The sequence below is a fragment of the Anneissia japonica genome, unplaced genomic scaffold, assembly GCF_011630105.1.
Source record: "Anneissia japonica isolate Jap-2015-1 unplaced genomic scaffold, ASM1163010v1 scaffold287833_len2544123_cov190, whole genome shotgun sequence".
In the NCBI taxonomy this organism is placed as follows: domain Eukaryota; kingdom Metazoa; phylum Echinodermata; class Crinoidea; order Comatulida; family Comatulidae; genus Anneissia; species Anneissia japonica.
The window spans coordinates 535,821-560,402 of record NW_022757233.1 but is presented as its reverse complement, the minus strand read 5'-3'; the positions used below and the strand labels follow the sequence as shown (position 1 = coordinate 560,402).

The window sequence follows — 24,582 nt, the reverse complement described above, 5'->3', positions numbered from 1 at the left end:
CAAACAAGGTGTTTGACGAAAAAATCGGAACAGTTATTGAGATACAGATTTTTGAATATTTAAAAACTGGTGAAAAAGGTGAGAATAAGGGATGATTACACAACCCCCCCCACCCCCTCAGTTTTCAAATATTCAGAAATCTACCTCATTACGTTTTATGTCACAGAAAAATCAGTACAACATAACAAAAAATGTTTTCCTCTGGAGTTCGGTTTTTGTTACAAAAATAACAAAGCGGTAACAATTGTCAAAAAGTTATTTTGATCTTTAGTCACATGGACGACCAAGAAATGCCAACAAACTTAAAAAACTATAACACATGTATTTTATTTTAATAGCACCCATCAGTTTGTCACTCCCACAGAGTACAGTACAGTACAGATATAGACAATACTGTAAAATGAAATTAAGAACTGAGAATAATATGAATATACTTTTTGTTATCTTCTTACACTGCATAAGACAGTAATTTGCATTACTCTTTTAAGTGATCCTGTAACTACTAGTAAAAATATACTCAAAAGTGTATTTAGGCCTACAGGTTTTCATCATCATCGGCATGTATGTTTATGTTGACAAAAGATATTATATATTCAATGGAGATGACAAGGAGGTGATGTACTTTGTAGATAGTAATGAGCCACCAAACCAGAGGCTGTGGTGGTGCCAGTATAGAGAGCTGACCCCACATTAGAAAACTCAAAAAAAATCTGTTGAATATTTTTTTACAATCAATGAGACCTTAAAATTGAATAAGCCTTTGAAATCTTGTAAATTGTCATTGTTTTCTGGGGCTTTCCCTCCCTGAACCCTTCTTGGTGGCTCATTGGTCAGGAACATCTAATACTTACCTCTCTCCCACCCCCAATATCTTAATAACATCGCTCTTAATTCTGAGAACAGTACCTCAATTCCCTTGTACGCACAATTCTTCAAGCATTTTAGTTCTCTAAATCTCAATCTCAGCAGTATGAATAGGTTTTCGTTCCTATATGCAGTTACTCTTCAGTATCTGACTGCTGTTAACTTTCATGGCTGCAAATAGCCAACATTTGCACTAGCAATATGTTCCAAGTTAAAAAAAAAATACAGTTACTAAATTGTCCCGGCAGGATTTATTATCAACTGGTGACTGCAAGGCTACTTTTTTTCTTCTTTGATTTTGTTGATGGTAGTCCCATGAACTTGAATGCAGTGCTAGATTAAATGAGAGAGGGCAGTATAAAGAACAAGTTAGCAAAGGATATATTTACAGTGGATACAACAAATAAGGAAGTAAATGTATTTCTTCGGTATGAAAATGTAAATGTATTAGTGTAAGCCTTTAATTTTATGAGTGAAATCAAACTTGATTAGCTTTCAAGCTATTTTTTGGTTTCCTAATTTGCCTGTTATGTTTTCTCATAAGTGACTTATAAAACTTTTATTGAAAAAGGCAAATAAAGAAAGAAAGAATTCAATTCAATATATATTTGCTTCAAAAGCCATCAATGGGTTATTATCCACCACTTTATTATCCATATACAAGAAACATGATACTTCCTAGAAAATTCCCATAAAATGATACTGCTACTTCTACTAGCTTAAATATTTTGCAATCGTTGACAACATTAAATTTAATTAACATTAATTAGCAACACTTTGAAGTACTTACTGGCATGTTGAGCAAATCGGGCTAAATTGACAAAAAACTGAAAATATAATCAATATAATCAATAAACAAAGTTAGGAATATTCATGATGCATGCTGTTGTATATCAAATGTACTTGCAGTTCCCTTCCAACAGTGTAAGGGAGCAATACAGGTCTTTCATTGCGATTGCTATAGTCAGTATTGCAATGGCAGTAATGTACAAATATAAGTTTAATACTATAGGATGGATGCTTTTTGTGATCTTGACAATTATTATTAGTGATAAGGCCACTCTGTTGATTTTACACTCAAACGTGAAATAGGACTCGCGACTCCCTAAGTACACTTATTGCATCCATATTTTAAGGTGGGTTCCAAATTTGTAATTATATATTTACCTTTTTTTTCTTTATTTGGTAAATGGTCAATGGACATGTACTTCATTAGCACCTTCCACAAAGAAACTAAAATTAAATTAATGAACAGACACGAACGCAATGGGGAAGAGGAAGGTGCACACCCTCGATTTTGAGATAGCGTCGCCATTATTACCGTGTCACGCAGGTACCTCGGCATCAGTATGCTGGGCTCCCGTAGCTTCCACCGAGGGAGTATTTGTTGTACATAAATGTCAGATGACTGTCAAACAACCCTATTTTGGGTTGTGACCAATACTTTGAAAATAGAACATTGCCTTCTAACAGGCATAAGAAACAGTATTTGTTTGTCAAATATCTGCAAAGATCTGATAGTATATGATTGGTTTAAGATTAGAAAGGTTGCTATTGTGCAACCATATCCAATGGTCTAATTTGCACTTACTTGATAAACACACCGAACAAACATAGCCAACGTCAATCAAAGTCCTATGACAAAAACAGGCTGCTCGGTAGTCCACTTGTACAGCAGGGGGTAGCACAAGAGTATCGCGCATACTAGCAGAGGGGAGAAACACCCACTGCAAGAATAAAAAATGAACTTATTGAACCTTATTCCTCAAGGGTGGCTCTTCAACAAAGATGATCATAGCGGGCCTCATTACAATAAAATACAGAATATCATAACACTCATACATAAAATATATAATCCATAAAAATTTAAATAAAACAAAACAATATTTTAAGGAACAGTCAATCAATCAATCAATGGATCTATAAGGCGCGTAATACAGCTGTCTCAATGCCCCAAAATAATAAATTTAAGCTATGGTCTTTACAATCGCACATTTTTCATTTCTCATGATTATCTGTCAATATGCAACATTCTAAAAATATATGACCCATGGTGTAAAGCATTTGTTGAGGTTTTTTTTTTGTTTTGTTTATAGAACCACAATTTATATGGGGCCTTTCACAATCCGCAGATTTTACAAGCGATTATACAGGGCACTGGCATCTTTATTTCCCAGGTCACTGGATACTAAATTGGCAGATCCGCACATTGTGCAACTTTCTCTGCTTCCTGGGGAAGCGCACGACCCACACATTCAATGCCATACCATTCTACCAGGTACCCATTTATACTCCTGGGTGGAGAGAGGCAAACGTTAGTAAAATGCTTTGCCCAAGGACACAAGCAATGCAACGAGTGTCGGTCTCGAACTCCCGATTTCACAATCAGAAGTCCAACACCTTACACGCCTGCGCCACACGCTCCTTCTGTTGGCACGGAAGTACTCTAAGTAGAATTTAAAATTTGATGAATACTCACCAATAAATACTGTACTAATCCTTTCACCTGTGGTACCTTGAGGTAGATTCCATGGCTTATGTCGCAAGCCTACGAAACAAAAACAAAATAATTGTCTTTTAAGCAAGCCATATTAGCTCTGTACACCACAACAAAGGCTGAACAAGAGGCTGTGCATTAAACATTTCTAGGTTGATTTATTTTAAAATGTTAACAATGCAAGGCTGTTATGAGGGTGGGAAAGTACATAAAGTAGGTCTATCCCCAGTATTGCATGTTATTTTTATTATAAATAATAATAATAATTAAGCAATTACATTTTTTTAAATATTTATTTTGATTTGATTTGATATTTTTTTTTATAAAGACCCACATAATGTAAAATAAAACTCCTAACATTTAAAAAAAATAATGCTTTTATCTACAGTAAGTAATATCACAGAGTATAGATAGAACAAGAGAGCCTAGTACGCTCCATGAGAAACAAACATACGCCATATGCAGCCAGTAGAGGACTCCTGCTGCCATTGAATTACCCAGCACTGCACCGCGTATGGTTTGTTTATCTGTTTTCCACATGATACAGTACTTTCATAGAGGACAGTAGATTTCCTTGTTTTTCAGCATCATACCATTGAAGAGGGCACACTTCCTGTAAACTCACACTTAGTGGGCGGACTCCGTACTGACAATTTCCATCGTAACTAGGAAAGTGGCGTATTTACAAACAGGAGTACACTGTCTTGTTCTATTTACAGACTGTAATGTAAACTAAATTTTATAATCCATTGTAGTGGCATCATTAAGTAACTGTCAAAGACAGCTCAGAGCATGATATATAAATGGTGTTTTTTTAATTTTTATATATTTTTACCTGCTGCAACAACCCTGAGTCATTACCCAGAATGCAAGCATCAATCAATACATTCTGAAAAGATATCAAACACAAACAATCCACAAATTTATCAATCATAGAGGAATCAATCGTTCAAGAAATTAATTAACTTTTAACACTTTATCGATAGATCAATCAGCCAACCAACAAATCAATCATTCAATCAATCACTTATTAAAAACTAAATAAAAATAATTACACAATATATACTTCCTATACGAAATAAGAATGGTTGGCCTAGCAGTCACGTTTTATTACTTGTTTTGATCTATTACTAATACTGAAATACCTACCTGTTTTTGTGCAGTAAAAATAACATTCATAAAATTCATATACTGAGAAGCACTATCATCTGAGGCCTTGATAACCTGGCAATTAAATAGTAAGAAAACAATAATTAGTAATTATACATCAATCATTACATCATCATTTGACCTTCAATGTAATTTTCCTATCTCATTCCATGCACTGATTTATCGATAGTGTACAGCTTGTTTGATCACTATCTACTATAACAATGGTTCACATTATATTCTGTGGTTTATTTACTCACAAGAATTCTTGATCTTGATTTTGTTCCAACTGGAATAAAAAAAACAAAAAACAATACAATAAAATCACTGAAGAACAAAGAAAAATATAAAACATATACAGGAATATTAAAATATTTAATAAAACATCATAAACACACATAATCCTAAATGTATAAGAATACTAATTTTATTTATTTTAATTTTGAAAAGGAAAATGTTGGCAGTATACCTTTATTCTGTTTTTCAAGTTTGTGAATATCTAATGAAAAGAAATTTGTTAAGAAACTAACAATTTTGTATATAAGGATGAAAGTTAGATACACCACAATGCCATTTCTAAAGAGCCTGTATGTAATAAAGTTAAAAATGATACAGTACAATGCCATTTCTTAAGAGCCTGTATATAATATAGTTAAAAAGGATATATCACAATGCCATTTCTAAAAAGCCTGTATGTGATAAAGTTAAAAAGGATACAGCACAATGCCATTTCTAAAAAGCCTATATGTAATAAAGTTAGAAAGGATACAGCAAAATGCCATTTCTCAAGAGCCTGTATGTAATTAAGTTAAAAAGGATACAGCACAATGCCATTGCTAATGAGCCTGAAAGTAACGTGTCTGTATGAACACTCCCTGTCTGGCCTGAGAAGAAAATATACACAAAAGTTTAAAGTCATTACTAACATTATATAGTGAATTTGTTTCTGATAGTAAGAATGTGATTGATTGAATAATGGTTAATGATGATGACAATGATGATGATGAAGATGACAATACAGTAATGATAATAATTATAATAGCAATGATAATGAAGATGATGCCATTGGTGATAATGACAGCGATCATTGTTTTGATTTTGATGAAGACGGTATAAACATGATGAAAATAATGTAACTGGTCTCATAAGTTGCTCAATATCATTTACTGGTGTGCTTTGAAGTATTAACTATTAGAAACTTTCCGTTTTCAGAAACATAGCATAGAATCAATTAGTGTAAATATGTAATCTGGTAACTGTCTCTTAAAAGCAATTAGTAATATGATATTGCATCATTCTGTTTTGTAAATAGGTACAAAAATAACATCCTTTACAGCCAAGAGGCTCTGAATGTCCACTTGTGATGTGGAAACAGCAGGTATGTATGAGAACTTAAAGTATTAATTCAAGTTTAATCTTTGGAATGAATTCTTATCATCTAAGATTTTTGTAGCCACCAATATCACATGTAAAAAGCCACATTTCAAATAACAATGATAATTGAAATATTCAAAAGAGTGTAAATTATGCTGAAAATATGTGTCACAAAACACTATGTGTATGAGAGCATATTTTCCTTTCCTTTCGATATAATACAGATGAAGCTTGTAAAAGAATAACTATTAGAATACTTTCATACTTTCCGTCATCAGCTTTCTGAGTTCCTTCATGATGGTGTCATCAACAGCAGTAAACAATTCATATTTTCCATCAACTGATCTCACCTCTTCTACCTCCTCAGTGTTTGGTTTTGGATAAAGAAATCGGCTAAGAAACAGAATACTAGTAATATTACCATATGTGAAAATGCTTAGTAATTTCTAAGTGTTCCTTTTTTCTAATTTTATCTAGTTTTAGTTAATTTATAATTTAATAAGTGGTACCATATGTAAATTTCATTACGTGATATTTTGTAGTTAAGTTGAACACACTACTAATTTAGTGTGTATGTTCACAGAGTAAATAAACACAGTAAAATATTGTCCATATGCAATCAAGACAACCAAGGATAATAATTTGGAATGAAAGTACAAAAAATGTAAAATAACATATATGTTAATTAGTTTTAAAATTTTATATTTTTTTATCGTTTTCTTTTGTACAGTATTTAATGTTTTATTTTTTGTCATTTAGTTTTTTGCATGTTGCCTTTTTACATGTTATATGAAATAACGCGTGTATGCCAACATTTCTTTGTATTTGAGAACAAATAAAGTATCATGTATCGTGTATAATATTCAAGATTCTTTATATGTGTCCTTTCAGAAAATCAGATGGTATATCAGCAACATTTAAACAAAATAAAAAGGCAGAATGAAAAAGGTTTACATAACAAGAAAATTAAAAGTTAGCCTTTATCTTATAATTTAAAAATGTGCTGTTTTCATATACTACATTCATGTTGGAGTCTACCAAAGTAAAAACACATAAAATAAAATATTTTAAAAGCACACTGCTATTGCTAACAAGTCTGATAAATAAATTCAAAAATAAATAAATACATTCGTATATGCAATATACACAATTTAATTAACAGTATACAATATGTACAGTATGCAATATAATTATATACTATCATCTACTTGTAATAAGTTATCAAGCCTGCTCACCTTTCATTTGTGTGACTTGCTATGACTGCTACTTGGTTTGTATGCTTCATCATGAGATGTGAATTAACAAACACAAGTATGTTCTCCATACATTCTGTAAGAGTAATCTTTGGGGGAAAACAGAAACCATTAAAAACAAGTAGAATTATAAAATGGTACTTTGGCATGAGTTTGTCTTGAACTGCCAAGGACAAGTAAAAGTATAGGCAGCGTTTATTTAGCCGGTAGTATACCTATTCGTTCAAAAAGCCTTTTTTTGATGATTAGTGAAGGTGCACTCCGAAGATGTGCCATCCAAATAGCCCACTAACCCATAAAATAAATACTATTAAAATATAAATTAAAGAAATATTATTAGTGGAAGAATAATCATATCAAATGAAATGTTATGTAACATGGCTTGACATAAGGATGGCAAGCATATGGCCTGGTCCTACCTGAGAACTGCTGCTGGAAGCTTCACTACGCTGCCCCCACCAGACAGGATTCACATCAACAATGACGACCAGGGAATCACAGTCTTCCTCTGAAAGAATTCAAGGGGAGTTGATTATGTCACAGTCTCTAAAATATTCCTAAATCTCTGACGTATTCTCACACATTACAATACTTCAAACTTTGCTAAACAATCAAATAGAAGTAGGCCTAGGCCTATATGCATCATTCATCAAGGTAAGTATATAAAAGAATCTAGATACAAATTACTCTTCCATTTAACGTACTGTAACAATGCATCTTCCTAGGCTAGATCTTCCTACGGGTCCACGACTACAAAGGCAGTGATGGCGCCAGGATCTGCCTAACGGAGGGACTGAAGGCTTGATGGGGGGCTAAATGAGTGAAGCAGGTACAGTATATTCTGGTTGGCTGAGGGCTATATCACCCGGCCTCCCCAACCCCCATCTGCTGGTACCACCACTTCCGTAGTTGCTACAGAAAATTTGTTTAATTATGGATGTACAGAAAAAGACAGATATGCTATTAAAATATAGGCCTTGATTCATAAATAATTAGGTCTAAAGTCCAGAACAAATTAATTTTTCATCAGGATAACAAAAAAAAAAACAAAGAAAATTTACAAGCCACTTTTTCTTAGTTTTAACAATTAAATTTATCAGTAATCTGTTAAATTCGCTCTTGTTATAGGCCCTTAGTTTGCATTCCACTAAATGCATCTGCTCGAACTGGCATATCATCCGCTCGTATTGACTGGCATTCTCCCCTGCGCACACAGTGGTGGCGCCATCGAGGGAAGGGTGTGCATTTGCCCACCTGTCGGACAGGCCTGGAACACCTCAGGGGATTAGGTAGTCGGACCAAAAATGTAAAAAATAATAATTTGCTTATCCAAATAACGCTATTTTGATTGCAAATCCCAAATATTGTGGTCTAAAGCACATTTAGGACCAAATTAAGTCATAAAAACTCTCCCCATGAACCCTAACAGGGATTTTTTTATTCCGGGCCGTCGACCGAGGCCCTTGGTTGTACCCCTCTGTCAGACACGTCGGACTCATTGTTGGCAAATTTCTGGCGCCACCGCTGCAACAGGCCTTATTTTACATTGGAAACCTGTCAAATCGAGCGGATGCCACTTCGAGCGAAAGCCAGTTCGAGCCGATTCGAGCAGAATTTACTACGTACGAGCGGATGCTAGTTCGACCGGAAAAAGATCAACAGCCTGTGTGAGTTATGTACTAATTACTTAAAAATTTTCTATTTTGAGCTTACAATTTGCATTCGGCTTAGGCTTAAGCTTTGCCTGGAAGCCAGGGGAAAAGCCCCAGTGGGTTCCAAAGAGATGGCTGTAGCCTTATGGAGAAAATTGGTATGACGTCATTGGGAACCAGTCAATTCGAGCGGATGCTACTTCGAGCGAAGGCCAATTCGAGTGGATTCGAGTGGATGCTAGTTTGAGCGGAAGAAGATCCACTTGTGCGAACAACAACCTGTGTGAGTTATACGAATTACTTCAAAATTTCCTATTTTTGAGCTAAAAATTGTTCAAAGGGGAAGGGGGCACACAACAGTTCCAGAATAGATAAGTGAGTAGCATAACTCAATTACATACAGTATAATAATTTGAGCTAAAAATTTGACATTCTCAAAGGGGAAGGAAGGGGGCACACAACAGTTCAGTTCCAGAATAGATAAGTGAGTAGCATAACTCAATTACAAATATAATTTGCTTTTTTAAATACAGAACCCCAACCAGTGGTGGATCTGGGGAAGGGAGAGAGGGGTGGTGAATAGGGTGGCTAGCCACCCCACTTTGTTTACCGTGAAAAAAATAATGGTCACTCGTCTTGTGTGTGTGCTTCTCGTGCACTCTAGTAAAACATACACTTTCTTCTTCTTTAAGCTGAAAAGTGCGCAATTCTATTATAGTTTTAACTTGTTAGTGGCCATCTTGGTAGTCGGAGTTGCCAAGACTGTAATTCAAACATGGAGTAATTATCAAAAAGTACTAGAAAACCTTTCAGAACCTTAGTAATCAGAGCATTTTTTTGCATTTAAACAAACAAATACAAGAATACGGCGACGATAAATTCGCCCTTGTTAAAGGTCGCACTAAATGCATCCGCTCAACTGGCATCCACTCGAACTGGCATCCGCTCGAATTGACATCCGCTCGAATTGACTGGCATCCACGTCATTATTACTGTATGCCACAGATGCAGATCCAGAATTCTTCAAATCAGGTGGGGGGGGGGGCACATCTGTTTCAAATTAGATAAGTGAATAGCACATAACATTAATATGCATTGAAATTTTTAAAATTTAGTGGCACACTACTACACCAATGATATGTTCATCTTCTGACACCTAGATACGTAAAAATACTTTAAATTTCTATGGTGAATAACAATTACAATTATAGTTAGGCCTACTCCCATTTACAAATATAGGCCTAAAAATTTTAAGTCTACAAATACAATTATAATAACACTATATTAATTATTATTCAGTTACAAATACAGTTTCCTTTTTAAAATACAAAACCCCAACTGGAGACAAAAACCGTGCATTCACATTGAAACGCCCTTGCTTGTTATAGTTCGCACTAGGCCTAAATGCATCCGCTCGAACTAGGCCTAGCATTTGCTCCATGGCCAATTGACATGGCATTCCTTTATTTACATTACAGTCTGGGGCTAGGCCTAGGCTAGGGCCGGCCCACATGCCTATCCTATCTATAGACTAGCTAGGGGAGACCTAGGCCTGGCCCCCTAGGTTCAAATTAGACCTACATTTAATACTATTAATAGATTGTTGTAGCTGTGGTGCAATATCGTAACTTGTTATTAAATTTACAGAAAAACAAAGTTTATACCTTCCGCCATTATGTTTTCTTCAGTCCAGGCCTCTCAGCTCTGGAGTTTTCCGGAAGCTCAAATCCTGGCTTTGTATGACTCTCCACACATTCCGAGTTCTTTTGTTCTGAAACGCGTTTATTGGTGCGACACAAACGTTATCAACTGGGCCAATGAAACAGAGTACTGTATTCAACAACTGAGTAATTTGTTTACACTTACAAAAATTATAAAAATATTACCAACATGGCAGTGGCGGATCTGGGACTTAGCAATGGGGAGTGGATAATTAATGCGAATTGCGAAGCACCACTCTGGGGGTGGGGGCGCTAGAAACAGAAAGGTCCACTGACTAATCTCAGATAACATCTCCAAGTATCGAAATGCACGCCATCGTGTCGGGATAAGCTTGCAAATATGGATAATTTTTCATTCCTGATGATGACATAATTAATGTCGAAATATTGAGTTAGGTGCTAGATTAGCCTTTTTTTCAGTCAAGAAGGATGTGGCAAGCCACCCTATATTTAATCCCCTCTGAGATCCGCCACTGCATGGAGCGAATTGAAATTTACCGTTTCAATTGATCAAAAAAAGAAACATAACAAAGACTTTTTGTTTATTTCATCGTAATCGAATCAGTGGTGGCCCTAGGGGCATTTCCTCCCCCATCCCCAGTTTTGTTTTTCCGGAGATATGAATCATGAACATTTTAAGATTAGGCAACAGAATTAATCGGTCTGTCTCATATTTTCTGCCACTGGCCACTTAAAAACAATGCATTTAACAAACTTTTTACATTTGTAATAACACTGAGCATTTAAATAAAAATAATAAGCACATGGAATAATGTTGTGACTTTATGAATCATAATTATATCGTTTTCTGAAAAATATAAAAAATTGCGATTATAATACCGATCATTTTTTATTGAGCATGCATGCGAGCAACCTAAAAACGAAAACTTTCTAAGTGGTACAATCAATCACGAATATTGACAAACCAAGTGTACCGTACTCGCGCCAATAAGCGCCCCGTTTGAATAAGCGCCCCTCCTAACATGAAAATTTCCTTAAGCGCCCCGTTTGAATAAGCGCCCTCTTATAATTTAAATAAGCGCCCCATAATAAGATTTTCTTTTTAGCAAGTCAATAGTCCAATTCAATTATGGGACTGTGGTTGTTGGCATGATTTGAGCTGCAGAGTGGAAACACATTCTTCTTAGGTTCTCTTGGACAGATGAGAGCTCCGATCCGATCCCTGGACAGACAGTAGGCCTACGTATTTCCAACTTTACTCCTTTTACATATTTTTCTATGCCTAGTCCTTTAGCACATTCTCATCTGAGATTTCAAGAAAAAATACAATTATCCTGCCATCCTGCTAATCTCAATCGGCCGATGGCCAAAAAGCTAACCGCTACCCACCACCACTAATTGCATCTGCTATTTTATCATGTAAATATTCACGCATTCTTGTCATGAGCCATGTTCTCTGGAGGATTATTTTTTCCGCCTAACCGCCATTCATAATGTCCTTTTCATTCAAAAAGTGCCTCTTGAATTTAGTAATTTCCCATAAGAACCCCTCGATAATAATCTATTTCCATAAGCGCCCCCTCAATTTCCACTCTGTTTTCATCATAAGCGCCGGCGTTTAAATAAGCGCCCCATTTGAATAAGCGCCCCTCAGAAAGTGCAAAAAAAATATTTTAATCGCCCGGGCGCTTATTCGCGCGAGTACAGTATATCAGGGCTCGTCCTTGGTTTATTCATGAAGAACTTGAAGAAGATGAAAATTACATTATACTTTCGGCAACGTCCTTTCGGCCAAAAGAGGCTTCGGCCACTGGTGACGGTTTTCGGCCATCCCATGTCTTAGGTGAAATGTCCACTTAGACAAATGTCCCGGTTCGGCTGAATTTAGATGAAATGTCCATTCGGCCTTGGAACGTCCGATCGGCGAAAAGTCCATTTGGCCACAATAAAATGTCCGTTAAGCCAATTTGTCTGTCGGCCGCTGCTTTTCGCCAAAATGACATTCGGTTAACAGGCCTCATTGAATCGTGACATTGTTGATTAAGTTATTGATCCTTGACGGGCCCATATTGTGACTAAATAATAGTTTTGAAAACACGACATTTATAGCAATATTTAAGTCTACAAATTTGAACTCTCAAAATCAAAAAGTATATAGGTTACTGCAAGGAGGAACTAAGCTTAAAGTTAGCCTAAGTTGAAAAACGTCTGTTCTTGATTTTTTTTTCTTTATTTACTTATTAATATCCCATGTTCTCTGGAGGATTATTTTTTCCGCCTAACCGCCATTCATAATGTCATTTTCATTCAAAAAGTGCCTCTTGAATTTAGTAATTTCCCATAAGAACCCCTCGATAATAATCTATTTCCATAAGCGCCCCCTCAATTTCCACTCTGTTTTCATCATAAGCACCGGCGTTTAAATAAGCGCCCCATTTGAATAAGCGCCCCTCAGAAAGTGCAAAAAAAAATATTTTAATCGCCCGGGCGCTTATTCGCGCGAGTACGGTATATCAGGGCTCGTCCTTGGCTTTTCGCCAAAATGACATTCGGTTAACAGAGGCCTCATTGAATCGTGACATTGTTGATTAAGTTATTGATCCTTGACGGGCCCATATTGTGACTAAATAATAGTTTTGAAAACACGACATTTATAGCAATATTTAAGTCTACAAATTTGAACTCTCAAAATCAAAAAGTATATAGGTTACTGCAAGGAGGAACTAAGCTTAAAGTTAGCCTAAGTTGAAAAACGTCTGTTCTTGATTTTTTTTTCTTTATTTACTTATTAATATCATGTTTTGATGTTTTTCGATATAGTACCGTTTTTAATATTTGTAATGTATTCTATATAGGGATCTTTCATATCATGGTTTGCTAAACAACGATGCAAAATGTTTGTACTGTAACTTTTGTTTTATGCCGCTTCATCCCGCATCCAGTGTTAGCAAAGAGTGGCTATAGGAACCAAACTGCAGTCGTGTATTTAGATTATTCCGGTAGGTATGGAAGAACACAAACGAAGAATCGAAATGTTATGTTTGGTTGGTATATCTGATTGTTCTTTGTTTTACTTTAGTATTTGTTGTTGTTTATACTAACTAGATTAAATCGAATCAGTGGACAGCATCAGCAGGTTATATTATTTTCACGTTGCATGCAAAATAAAAAGTATTGAAAATAGTTTAGCTAATCTAGCTAGCTAGAGGATAGGCTAGGCCAGGCCCAATCAAGAATCTTCACACACACTCATTCACAGAGAACAATGGCGATTCAGCCCGTCCTGTCTCCTGTCGTTTGGCCTTTGTATTGCCTAGGCCTAGATACACAAAGGTGGGGGATAGAGTTGGAAGGCTAATACTACTAGGCTATGGATTTACAGAACTGAATAAAATGCTAAATAAAAGCCAAGATCAGTGTTGTAAATAATTTATTTATTTTTATTTCTGTTTCAACAAAAGTGGTGTTGATGTTACAGTAATTGAACGTGTGAAGATATCATCAGAAAAATGAGTACAGCCAGGAGGGGGAAGTATGCTAATGTTACTGGGAGTGGAGCTGGCAGTGCCAGCCTAGCACCTGTTCCTTCACCAGCTTTATCAGTACAAGAGTCAACATCCTCAATCCAAGACCACCTTGTTGAGTTACACAAGCTAATAAAACAAGTTCAGGTAAATGAAAGCCTGTTCTATCATTCAAATTTTCAGCAGTGGCATAATCTACAGGGGTTGGAAACCCTGAATCTCAGTCGGGGAAGAAGTCCCTATAAAGAAATATTTCGTTAGGGATAACTACTTTAATAAATAGAATTTTTTACTTTCTGAGAGTACCATTTCCAGGATTCTTCAAATTTGCTCCAAACATGGTATGGCGGAGATTTTGATCACTGCCAGGGAACTCCAAAGGGATTGCGAAGGATTTGGCCTGTATACCAAGAGACAAATTCCCAACATCCCAAATGTGGTGTATAATGTTTCGCCATAAATTTAAAGGAGAGATGCATTTGAATTTTACCCAGAACAATTGATTTCCAAGGTTTAGTGCACATACAGTAGTACGACTGGCTCAACCAACTGATCTTTGTTGCTCCATGTTGTTTCAGATTGCTCTCACATTTATATCTGATGGTGAATCTTTTTTGTGTTGTGTCTTTATAGGAAGAGCGTGACAAAGGTGAACACAACCTGAGTAATATCACCAAAACACATGAAAAAATGCAATCAGAACAAAAGGTGTCTCCATACTACAAAACAAAGCTGAAAACGCTATACAGCAATGCTATGTCAGATGCTGAAAATGAAGCAGAGTAAGATATATTTGTATAAGTTTATTTTTAATTTGTTTCTTCTGAATAAAAACAATAATAATATTCAAGGATAAGAATACTGTACAATACAGTGCCAGCTGGGCCCCATCATAGGACCTTCTCCTCATTTAATGGCTTTGAGTTGATTGATGATATTTATTTATTTATTTAATTATTTTCTGTCCTGCAAGGGCCTCTTTAAGTCCGTTTTGCTGTAAGAGTTAACCTTGTAAAGGAAACTTGAATAAATAAAATAAATTAACTAAATTTTGTGAGGGTGGTCCATCCAGCCATAGCTGACCAGTTGATCAATTATCAAAATATTACATAACAATCGGTTTCCAAAATTTGTAGAGTCCTGTGGAAAGCTTTAGACAACATCAAACAGGTGAGAATGATCCAGCACGAACAACGGGTACAGGCCCGAATCAGTGACAACTACAACGAATCAGAAGGGCCACGGAAAACAATGAGAAGAGGAGTCCTAATGACAATGTTGCAACAAAGTGCCCTCTTGCTTCCATTGTGGGTTGGAAAACCAGGTCAAAGGTTAGACTACCTGTCTCTCTCTTACCAAAAGTTACTAATTTATTCAGCTTTAGGCACTAGGGCCTGTGCTGTATTACCAGTTAACAGTTTGTTTTTAACCGTTTACAATGTTGCATTGTTTCATTACATTTTTTTAAACTTCTAATACTGTATACTGTATAGCCTATGGGCTAGGAGAGGGCTTGCTTTAAGCACAACAATATAAAAGCATTTTGCCAGGGGATGGCTGCGCCAACTGTTCTCAATACCTCTAATCAATGCATTCATTCAAAATCTGCAACCCTCTGTACCACTAGGATCCCAATAAATTTATAATCTATGCAAGATATATAGCAATGTAATTTATTGGATTAATTGCAGTAATGATTGGATTCGTTTTGTTTGAAATATTATTTTTTATTTCCATAGTCCACCACCATTATGCGGTGCCATTCCCTGTGAGAATAACTACATCGCTAAAAAAGGGGACAAGGTCGCAGCAAGAGTGCGGGGTTCTGACGGGGATGAAAACTGGATCCTTGCTGAAGTTGACATGTTTAATGTAAACACGAATAAGTATGAAGTAGAAGATATAGATGAAGAAGGAAAGGAGTAAGTCGTGTTTATATGTACATCAACATGTAAAATCTAATTTTATATTAATTATGGGTCATTATATTACCAGTCAACTTGTCTCTTAGCAAATTTTACTTTAATAGTGGGTGACTTGACTGGCTTTCATTATTGCACCGTTCCATCTGAATGGAAATGTTTATACCTTACTGTACTGTGTGTTTACAACATTTCATTGCCTCTTTTTGCTGGATAATTTTAACTCAATTTATTTTTAGGAGGCATCACTTATCAAAACGAAGAATCATTCCACTACCCCTGATGAAGGCAAACCCAGAGACAAACCCTGAAGCACTGTTTAGTAAAGGAACTGTAAGTATCCTGCAGAGGAATTGTAGAAAACAGTGTACAGTACTATGTGTACAGTATAACTATATAATTTATATACACTTTCATAGTTTACTGTTTTATATTGAGAATTACCGGAATGTAATAAATTATCATTATTAGTTGTCACCAGTGGAGGTGCTTCTCTATACCAGAGTGACTACAGTATTATCGTATTTATTGTTGAGAAGGATTTTTGAGTGGGCGTTTATTCGAGGGAGGCAATTATGTTTTTTGGTGTAAAATGGATATGTATGTATTCAAATAAATGCCCCTTAATTTCTCTGTAAATGTGGAACTACAACACATAATTGAAACACAAAATGTGTTTTTGCGTGATCATAAAGACTTACTGATCCCAACCAGGTTAGAAAAAATGAAATTGTACTGGAGTAGAATATTAATAGAATGTGTTGACAATAATGTTGCTTCCATTAGATTTGTTTACGGTTATTTAGGGGAATTTATTCGAGAAAGCATTTATTCCAAATGAGGCTCTAGAGGGGGCATTTATCCAAAGCGGGGCATATATTCAAAGTGGGTCGTATATTCAAATAAATATGGTATGTGATTAACCATGAATATTATTATTCAGAAGCTCATGGTTCATAATTGCCAGATGTTTACATTTAGATGTTTTATCATTTTCAGCTTGTGATGGCGTTGTATCCTCAAACTACTTGTTTCTATCGAGCTATTGTCAATGAACCGCCTTCTGGGGTAAGTTACTTAAAGTATTCTTTGAACCATGCCAGGCCCATAAGCATGCGGGTGGTGGTAAGTGAATTTCCCGTGAGTTTTGTGACAAATCGTTGATACGATAATGAAATTTATATTATAGAATTCTTCATCTCCAGTGGCATTGGCATGCTCATCCCCCTGTGGAGCTTTGGCTGTGCTTCCCCCACCCCCACCACCTGTCTCTTATACACATCTAGATGTGTAGCCTTAAGATTAAGCCATTATCTTTAACATTAGACTTTGTATATCAATTGAGATTTCTAGCATATGCCACATGGTGTACAAACCTTCAAGAATTATTATCTTCTATTTTAGCCACAAGACGAATATTTAGTATTTTTTGAAGACACATCTTATGTTGATGGGTACTCACCGCCACTGAAGGTTGCACAACGCTACGTGGTGCAAGTAAAAGAAACAAAAAGAAGATGAATAGACGTACAGATAAACTAGCCTGTTTATGATACCAACGTATTAAAAAAATGATGGATTAAAATCATATTTAAAGATGAACTATTATGTCAATGGATTTTTCAAATCCATCAGCAAGAGTACCGTGATCATTATCATCATTTTTGTCATCATACCTTAAAATGTAGTGGATGGGAAAGCAAACCAATAGAAGAAGCCTCAACTGCTTTTTGTTAGTGACATCATTCTACCTTATTTGACATTGACAATAATTTTTCCATTCTACAGTATGACGCTATTGTGACGAGTTTATTCTATGAAATCTTCCATAAGTAGCTAGGCCAAATCAATCAATCATCGTCTTAAATTGGTTGGTTGGCTGTCATTAAAGCTGTTTGCTATGAACTGGCTCAAGTACTGTCGCAGAACTCATTTCTTAGGTCAGATAATGAGATTTGTATATATTCAGCATGGACATTTAATGTATTTATTAAACTGCAACGTTTATGTACAGACTGTACTACAGTGGTTCATTTTTTCATCTTTTCATTTGTCCTGTACTTTTCGTGTTTGGTTATAGTAATAACTATAATAATTTGTTTAGAATGACACCTTCGTAACAGTGGTACACAACCATGTGAGTGGTGAGAGATATGAAATTTTAAAAAAATTAACAGTAAATGAATTCATGTGAGACACCATGTAGACAACTTCAACAAAGACAGGATGAGTGGCCGAGAACCTCCCGGCACCCCAAACAGACACCTCAACCATCATCTGAAGTATTTCCCATGAAGGTGGCCGAAATGTCGGGAGCCCCAACCACCTCCCACCACAAGAATAATCAACATGGTGCATCGCAAAATCTCATCCAGTGTGAGGTATTTAAGTTATACCAAACAGGTCGGTCACTCATGGTTGACCCTACTATATTAAATACATGTTTTACCAATCACAGATATGTTATTGATTATGTTTGCATCAAAACACAGATTAAAATATTCAAAAATGTAAATTGATGTAAAAAAAAATGTTTACTTTCGTTTTTTATTTAGAAATTATTATTTTTTATTATTACACAAATCAAATGTAAAAAATGCCTGGAACCCATGAGTCTATTAGCCAAATCAATCAATCATCGTCTTAAATTGGTTGGTTGGCTGTCATTAAAGCTGTTTGCTATGAACTGGCTCAAGTACTGTCGCAGAACTCATTTCTTAGGTCAGATAATGAGATTTGTATATATTCAGCATGGACATTTAATGTATTTATTAAACTGCAACGTTTATGTACAGACTGTACTACAGTGGTTCATTTTTTCATCTTTTCATTTGTCCTGTACTTTTCGTGTTTGGTTATAGTAATAACTATAATAATTTGTTTAGAATGACACTTTCGTAACAGTGGTACACAACCATGTGAGTGGTGAGAGATGAAATTTAAAAAAAATTAACAGTAAATGAATTCATGTGAGACACCATGTAGACAACTTCAACAAAGACAGGATGAGTGGCCGAGAACCTCCCGGCACCCCAAACAGACACCTCAACCATCATCTGAAGTATTTCCCATGAAGGTGGCCGAAATGTCGGGAGCCCCAACCACCTCCCACCACAAGAATAATCAACATGGTGCATCGCAAAATCTCATCCAGTGTTACAAAACTTGAATAGCGCCACCAAGTTTCAAACTTCCTTAAACTCTCAGCAGAAACAATATGGCACCACGCAGTGGGAGAAAACGTGATTCAAAATCTTTACAAACAGAAAAGAATGTGCAAGCTGATGAAGTTCAGGAAACTCGGGAGGTGCCATCCAAGAAAGTAAAGGGTGTTAAAATTGAAGGGAGGAAAAGTATGAGAGTGAAGATCGAGCATTGGTAAGACCTGCTCAATTTCAAACAAAACTTGCGGCTAGGCTAGGGAGGGGCCTAGCTAGGCCTTAGCCCGCACATGGCTCAGGGCTTGGCCTGCACCCAATCTGCTACTAGGCCTAGTATACTACTAGGCTATTACTACTTGCCGTGCTAGTACTAGAGAGAGGCCGAAGACGAGCTAGATAGCTATCCCTCCTCCTATTTAGGCCGAGCTTACTAACTTATTAGGGCCTAGCCTAGCTAGTACAGACCTAGACTAGGGCCCTAGCTAGGCTATAGGCCTCTAGCCTAGGCCTAGTTGTTAAAAGAAAAATATCTATCAAATAGACCTCAGCCCTCCACCAGTAAGGGGGTCCAGAGGCGTCACCTTGTGTGTTAATATTAATAAACAACTTTTATACGATTTAAAATAGGAATATCCCACCGAGTACTTACTTGAACTGCATTACTGTAGTGTGCCAACTGACAATTATCAATTATTTTGTTTTCTTTTTCATAGTAAATCCTGACAGGTTTACAAAAAACACGCTGTAAGACTGTCACAGGACATCAAACAAGAATTTGAGAATATAGTCTTTGAAGTCAACCCTAATAAACCAAGGTCAAAAAGTTTTGAGATAATTTTGATTAAAGAGGATGATACAGGTTTGTGGTCATATAACATATTTCAATTATATCCATGGAGCTAAAAAATTATTCAATAGCTCCATGATTATATTACTGTAGTGCATTGTAAAAATAAGCCATAATTATATAAAAGATAATTTTATTATCTTTTCCAGAGGTCAACATTTGGACTGGATTGAAAAAAGGACCCCCCAGGAAGTTGAAATTTCCAGAATCGTCCGTCATCATTAATGCCCTTAAAGAAGAGTTGCGCTAACTGCTTATGTTCTTTTTGTTTTAAAGAAAGGTAATTATTCTAATTTTTTGCTGCATCTTTGTATTACAGAGGTAAAATTTGAAATAAATTATAAAACTAATGTTAAGTTGTTACAGAGTAACTAGTTAATCAGAAGCCAACTGTTTGGAAGTCCGTTATAATAAAATGCTAACATAATTTCTGATGCTATTTTGTTAGTAACGTAAATGAAAATGTGATTTATCAAGAAATTGCATAGTATGCAAAACCTTAAGAAATATGTGTCCTACATTGAAAATGGAAAAAAGATCACAAGTTGACTCTTAGCTCAGTTAGTATTATAGCAGTCAAATTCATCGGAGAGTTGTGGGTATGGTTACCAATTTTACAATTATTCTTAGCAAAAAAGTTTTATTTTAAGTAAGTGCAATTAAATAATAAATACCATGTATAAAATATGTATGATGGAAACTTTTTTTATATTGCATCAATATTTCTAATATTTATGCTAAACATTCACTTGTCTTTTTTACAGATGTTTCAGATTTTCAGGTTTTGAGGTTTTTTCGTTGAGTGAATTATGACGGAGGAAGACTCAAGAGGTGCTAGCCTACGTTTTCATCCTGATATGACAACTCAATTCGGATTTACCTCAGAGCTTCACAAACTGAAATCGTTGACTTAGCTAGTGAAGGTAGTTGCTTAATTGTGTAGTACTGTAGTTTCAAAGCGCTTGTTCTTAGAATAGAATGAATGAGATTCATAACACTAAGTTGCTATTATGATTATGACTGACATCAGCCTATTCACATTTGATGTTAATTTAATATTATAATAATATTAAAAAACTATTAATTCAATACACTCATTTATCTTGTTTGTTTGCTTGTTTTTATGTTGATATAGTTATTTGTATTCAGTTAAAAATAGTTTATTATTGAGTTAATGTGTTGCAGTTTCATGTACACTATTGCATTTTAAAGTTGTTTTTGAATTAAAAACAAAAAATACAGACAACATAAGTGATTAGTGTACATTTATTTGGTTTTTCGACCATAACGATTTGTACTTACAACAAATTCTATTTACATGGTTCTTTATGATAGATTTGGAAAGCCACATAGCCGTCGAAACAACAGTTGTGTCTTTGGGTCATTGATTTTCTTGGGTGGTTTTGTGGCCCGACGTCGAAGCAACATATATCGCTTACTGGAGTGTTCGGGGCTTCGAACAGGACTTGGTACAGGAGTGTTAATTGGGCTGGGGGACTCTAGCCTCCTATCCCAAGTACGTGCCACCACTGGAGTGCCTTGGAACTCGTGCCTGCTGCTCCTGGAAGGAGATGCTTTACTTGCCACTGGTGGGGTTTCATGCTCCATATGGTCTTTTCTTTGAGGAGGTGGTGGCGGTGCTTTTGGTTCCTTAGGTGGACTCTTTTGACCCTCCAATTTTGTCGGTGATGGACATGGAGGGTAACCGAGACGATATGTGATGCGAGTGTAGTCTGTTTCATATGGTTGTCTTGCGGGTACCTCTCGTTGGTAGACAGGAATAAGCGTTGCCTCTGTTTCTGTACTTAACAGTGGTTTATTTGAGGCAAGACTTCGTCTATGTGATTTCTGATGAGATGGGGAAGCACATTTTTGTGTGTTGCACCGTTGGTCTACAAGAGGTGATTTTGGAGGAGAATTAATGCATTTTGTTGGACTTGCTGAAGGGCATGAAGACCTACAACCACGCTCCCTGTATTTCTGTTCATCTACGACTTCAAAAATGTAATCTTCTTTCAGAGATGGTTGTAAGATTCTTTGATACAAGTTCTTCATTCTAGTACGAGCCTCCTCAGTGTCTGCTTTGCTTGTAACTGAACCAGTCCGAGTTTTTAGTATCGACTTTGGTTGTAAGTATGTCTTGTTGAGTTCTTCAGTTCTTGTTTTGTCTTTTCCCTCTGCCCCTTTTACTGGTTTTCCTTGAAAGGGAAATAGTGTTTTGGTCAATTTCAATGTAAAGCAAGCAAGTATGCATATTTCTAACGAACATGTGAATGATGAGTCAACACACAGGTGCAGATCCAGTAGGGGCATGTGCCTCCCCCCCCCCCCATTTTTCACTAAGTTTAAAAATTTCAATGCATATAAATGTTATGTATTCAAAATAAGTGCTACTCACTTATCTATTTTGAAATATTGTGTGCCCCCCCCCCCCATTCCCCATTTGAAAAATTCTGGATTCACCCCTGACAAAGGACAGGCATGTTGGTACTATAAGTACACTACCTGGTGAAAGTATGCGTGGAGCCAACTGGTTAATGTTCTTTCGTGTTGTCTCGCCATTCGGTAGTAGAACTATTACATGTTGCTCTTTAGGTGGCGTACTGTCGACTGACGACTCTGTCGATTCCTCTGACTGGGTTTCATCTCCAGCACCATTAATAGGCCTAGTAAACCCCTGCAACAATTAAAAAAAATATATATATTAATACTGTATTATAAAGCAATTAGTATAGTAGCTAATCATACACTAGTGTATTATACATATATCTTGTCGGCAACTGTCGTGAGCGATTGTATGGAATCGAAGATTCAGATAATCGACTGTTGTAGCAGTCATCGGTTGTCACAGTGATTGACGTCACAATTGACTTTATAATACTTAATATTATGTGCCCTCGTTTTGCTCTGGTACTCATTTGTAACACTTTTAGTACGAGGACAATCGTTATTGACTAACATAAAGTGAGAATTATGATACTTCGATACTGTATTCATGTAAAAAAAAACCTTAACTATTTACATAGTCTGAGGGGTCCACTTTCATAACCTGCTTCCGAACCCAGGGATGGTGTTTGATTTCATGCATACGCAGTCGTGTAAGAGGGCGTGGTCGCAATAACTTCCGAATTAAATCAGCACAATCTGTATACACAAGTAGGCACATCAAGATCAATAAATGAATTAGGCCTATTGCATATGGTTATCCTACATATTTTTTTTCAAAGCAATGCATAACTCATATTATATTGTATTATATTTTAATATTGAACACATTTTCTACACATTAGGTTTTCTTAAATGGTTTACTAAACATACATTTTATTAATCCAAGCTTTGAGCAAACAGAAGATAGGTACAGTATTAAATGTTACAATACAGTATGTCTACCAATACTAATATACTGTAGGGCTACGCCAAACATAGAATATTGATGGAACGAGGTGATATTAATTCAATGATGATGGTGGTGATGATGATACAGTGAGACAAATTTTTTAGATTTATGATACCTTTAGAAACCCAAGGCTGGAAGTGAGGCCTTTTCTTGGTCTGTTGAAGGAGAGTTGTAAGGTTCTGGTCATTGAACGGAAGTCTTCCATTAACGATCGCATACAGTACCACACCTCTGATGAAGATGGAGTTTGGAAAATTAGTTGCATTTCATTCATGCTAATGGCAGTAAAAAAGATTGATGAAGACGGCGAATAGCCAAATATCAATAGAAACGCTTAATATTATAATGATGAAGCAGTGGCGGATTGGCCTATTCATGCGACAAAGGTATTGGTTTTATAAAGGAAAAAATGATAATTAATATAATTGAACAAAAAACAATAATAAACTGCATCCGTAAAAGCAGCGTATGCATCTGAAGCGTGCAAATGGTATTGAATAGTCTCTGTATACACGTATCGAAACACTATGGGCACGTCCACGCCCCAGCTCCTCTTTTTTAGTAACTAGCAGAGGCATAACTACAGGGGTGAAGAACAGAATAGGGCATGTGCCCGGGGAGGAGTGGTGGTGGGGGATTGGTGCCAAAATGAGCCTCGGCACACACGATTTCCTTCCAGCTCTGAGGTTTTTTTAGGTGTAAGTTGTACTCAAGTCAATAATATATAAATACGGTATATAGCATACAATAATGATTATAGCATATAATAATAATATGTGGTGGTGTTAATAGTGGTGATTGAAAGTAATGAAAAATTTAAAAAGCAAAATAACTTACAAGCTCCATATGTCCGCTAGTTTGCCGTCGTAATTGCTAGCCGATAGAATCTCTGGGGCCGCATATGCGTACGATCCACAGAATGTTGATAGCATGTTACAGCGATTTGTTGGGAACCGGCACGCGAAGCCAAAGTCTAAGAATAAAAGTAATAATGTATAAATAAACAAGAAGTGTAAAATGCCCACGGTTTGATGCACTTATCAAACAAAATAAATTCATACAATTACGTAGCTGCATCTGTCACAACAAATAGGTCTAATAGTAAGAAGCGTGAAGGATGTAGGTAATAATTCAATTTATTTTTAATTTCAATTTATTCTAGATTGTCTAAAAAAAATGGAGAGTATGTACAGAAGCAAAACAAAACATTAACACACATCAAAATACATAAAATCATGTACAATGAAATGAATAATCAAC

At 36.0% G+C, this 24,582-nt stretch overlaps 4 protein-coding genes across 4 annotated transcripts in view; 2 read left to right on the top strand and 2 right to left on the bottom strand.

The window, feature by feature from the left end:
- Positions 1–194: 194 nt before the first annotated feature.
- Positions 195–10,561, bottom strand: LOC117124532 (general transcription factor IIH subunit 3-like). The gene is made up of 13 exons (XM_033270787.1): positions 10,454–10,561; positions 7,557–7,645; positions 7,120–7,226; positions 6,150–6,277; positions 5,332–5,394; positions 4,980–5,009; positions 4,771–4,799; positions 4,511–4,585; positions 4,197–4,250; positions 3,344–3,412; positions 2,456–2,591; positions 1,655–1,691; positions 195–1,197 (listed from the first exon to the last, which is right to left on the bottom strand). The coding sequence occupies exons 1-13, from the start codon at positions 10,461–10,463 to the stop codon at positions 1,122–1,124; spliced, it is 903 nt and encodes a 300-aa protein (XP_033126678.1). The 5' UTR covers positions 10,464–10,561; the 3' UTR covers positions 195–1,121.
- Positions 10,562–13,912: 3,351 nt separating this feature from the next.
- On the top strand, positions 13,913–17,937 carry LOC117124588 (SAGA-associated factor 29-like). Its single transcript, XM_033270882.1, has 7 exons — positions 13,913–14,142; positions 14,629–14,777; positions 15,132–15,326; positions 15,735–15,917; positions 16,157–16,250; positions 16,917–16,985; positions 17,322–17,937. The coding sequence occupies exons 1-7, from the start codon at positions 13,981–13,983 to the stop codon at positions 17,436–17,438; spliced, it is 969 nt and encodes a 322-aa protein (XP_033126773.1). The 5' UTR covers positions 13,913–13,980; the 3' UTR covers positions 17,439–17,937.
- Positions 17,938–19,105: 1,168 nt separating this feature from the next.
- On the top strand, positions 19,106–21,164 carry LOC117124558 (selenoprotein H-like). Its single transcript, XM_033270827.1, has 4 exons — positions 19,106–19,295; positions 19,792–19,937; positions 20,075–20,205; positions 20,690–21,164. The coding sequence occupies exons 1-3, from the start codon at positions 19,135–19,137 to the stop codon at positions 20,173–20,175; spliced, it is 408 nt and encodes a 135-aa protein (XP_033126718.1). The 5' UTR covers positions 19,106–19,134; the 3' UTR covers positions 20,176–20,205; positions 20,690–21,164.
- Positions 21,165–21,251: 87 nt separating this feature from the next.
- Positions 21,252–24,582, bottom strand: part of LOC117124605 (testis-specific serine/threonine-protein kinase 2-like) — an 8,696-nt gene continuing 5,365 nt past the window's right edge. Inside the window, exons 5-9 of the mRNA XM_033270900.1 lie at positions 24,160–24,295; positions 23,438–23,553; positions 22,948–23,069; positions 22,431–22,602; positions 21,252–22,123 (exon numbers count right to left, since the gene is read on the bottom strand). Of these exons, the coding sequence (XP_033126791.1) occupies positions 21,252–22,123; positions 22,431–22,602; positions 22,948–23,069; positions 23,438–23,553; positions 24,160–24,295 (1,418 nt within the window). The remainder of the gene's footprint in view (positions 22,124–22,430; positions 22,603–22,947; positions 23,070–23,437; positions 23,554–24,159; positions 24,296–24,582) is intronic.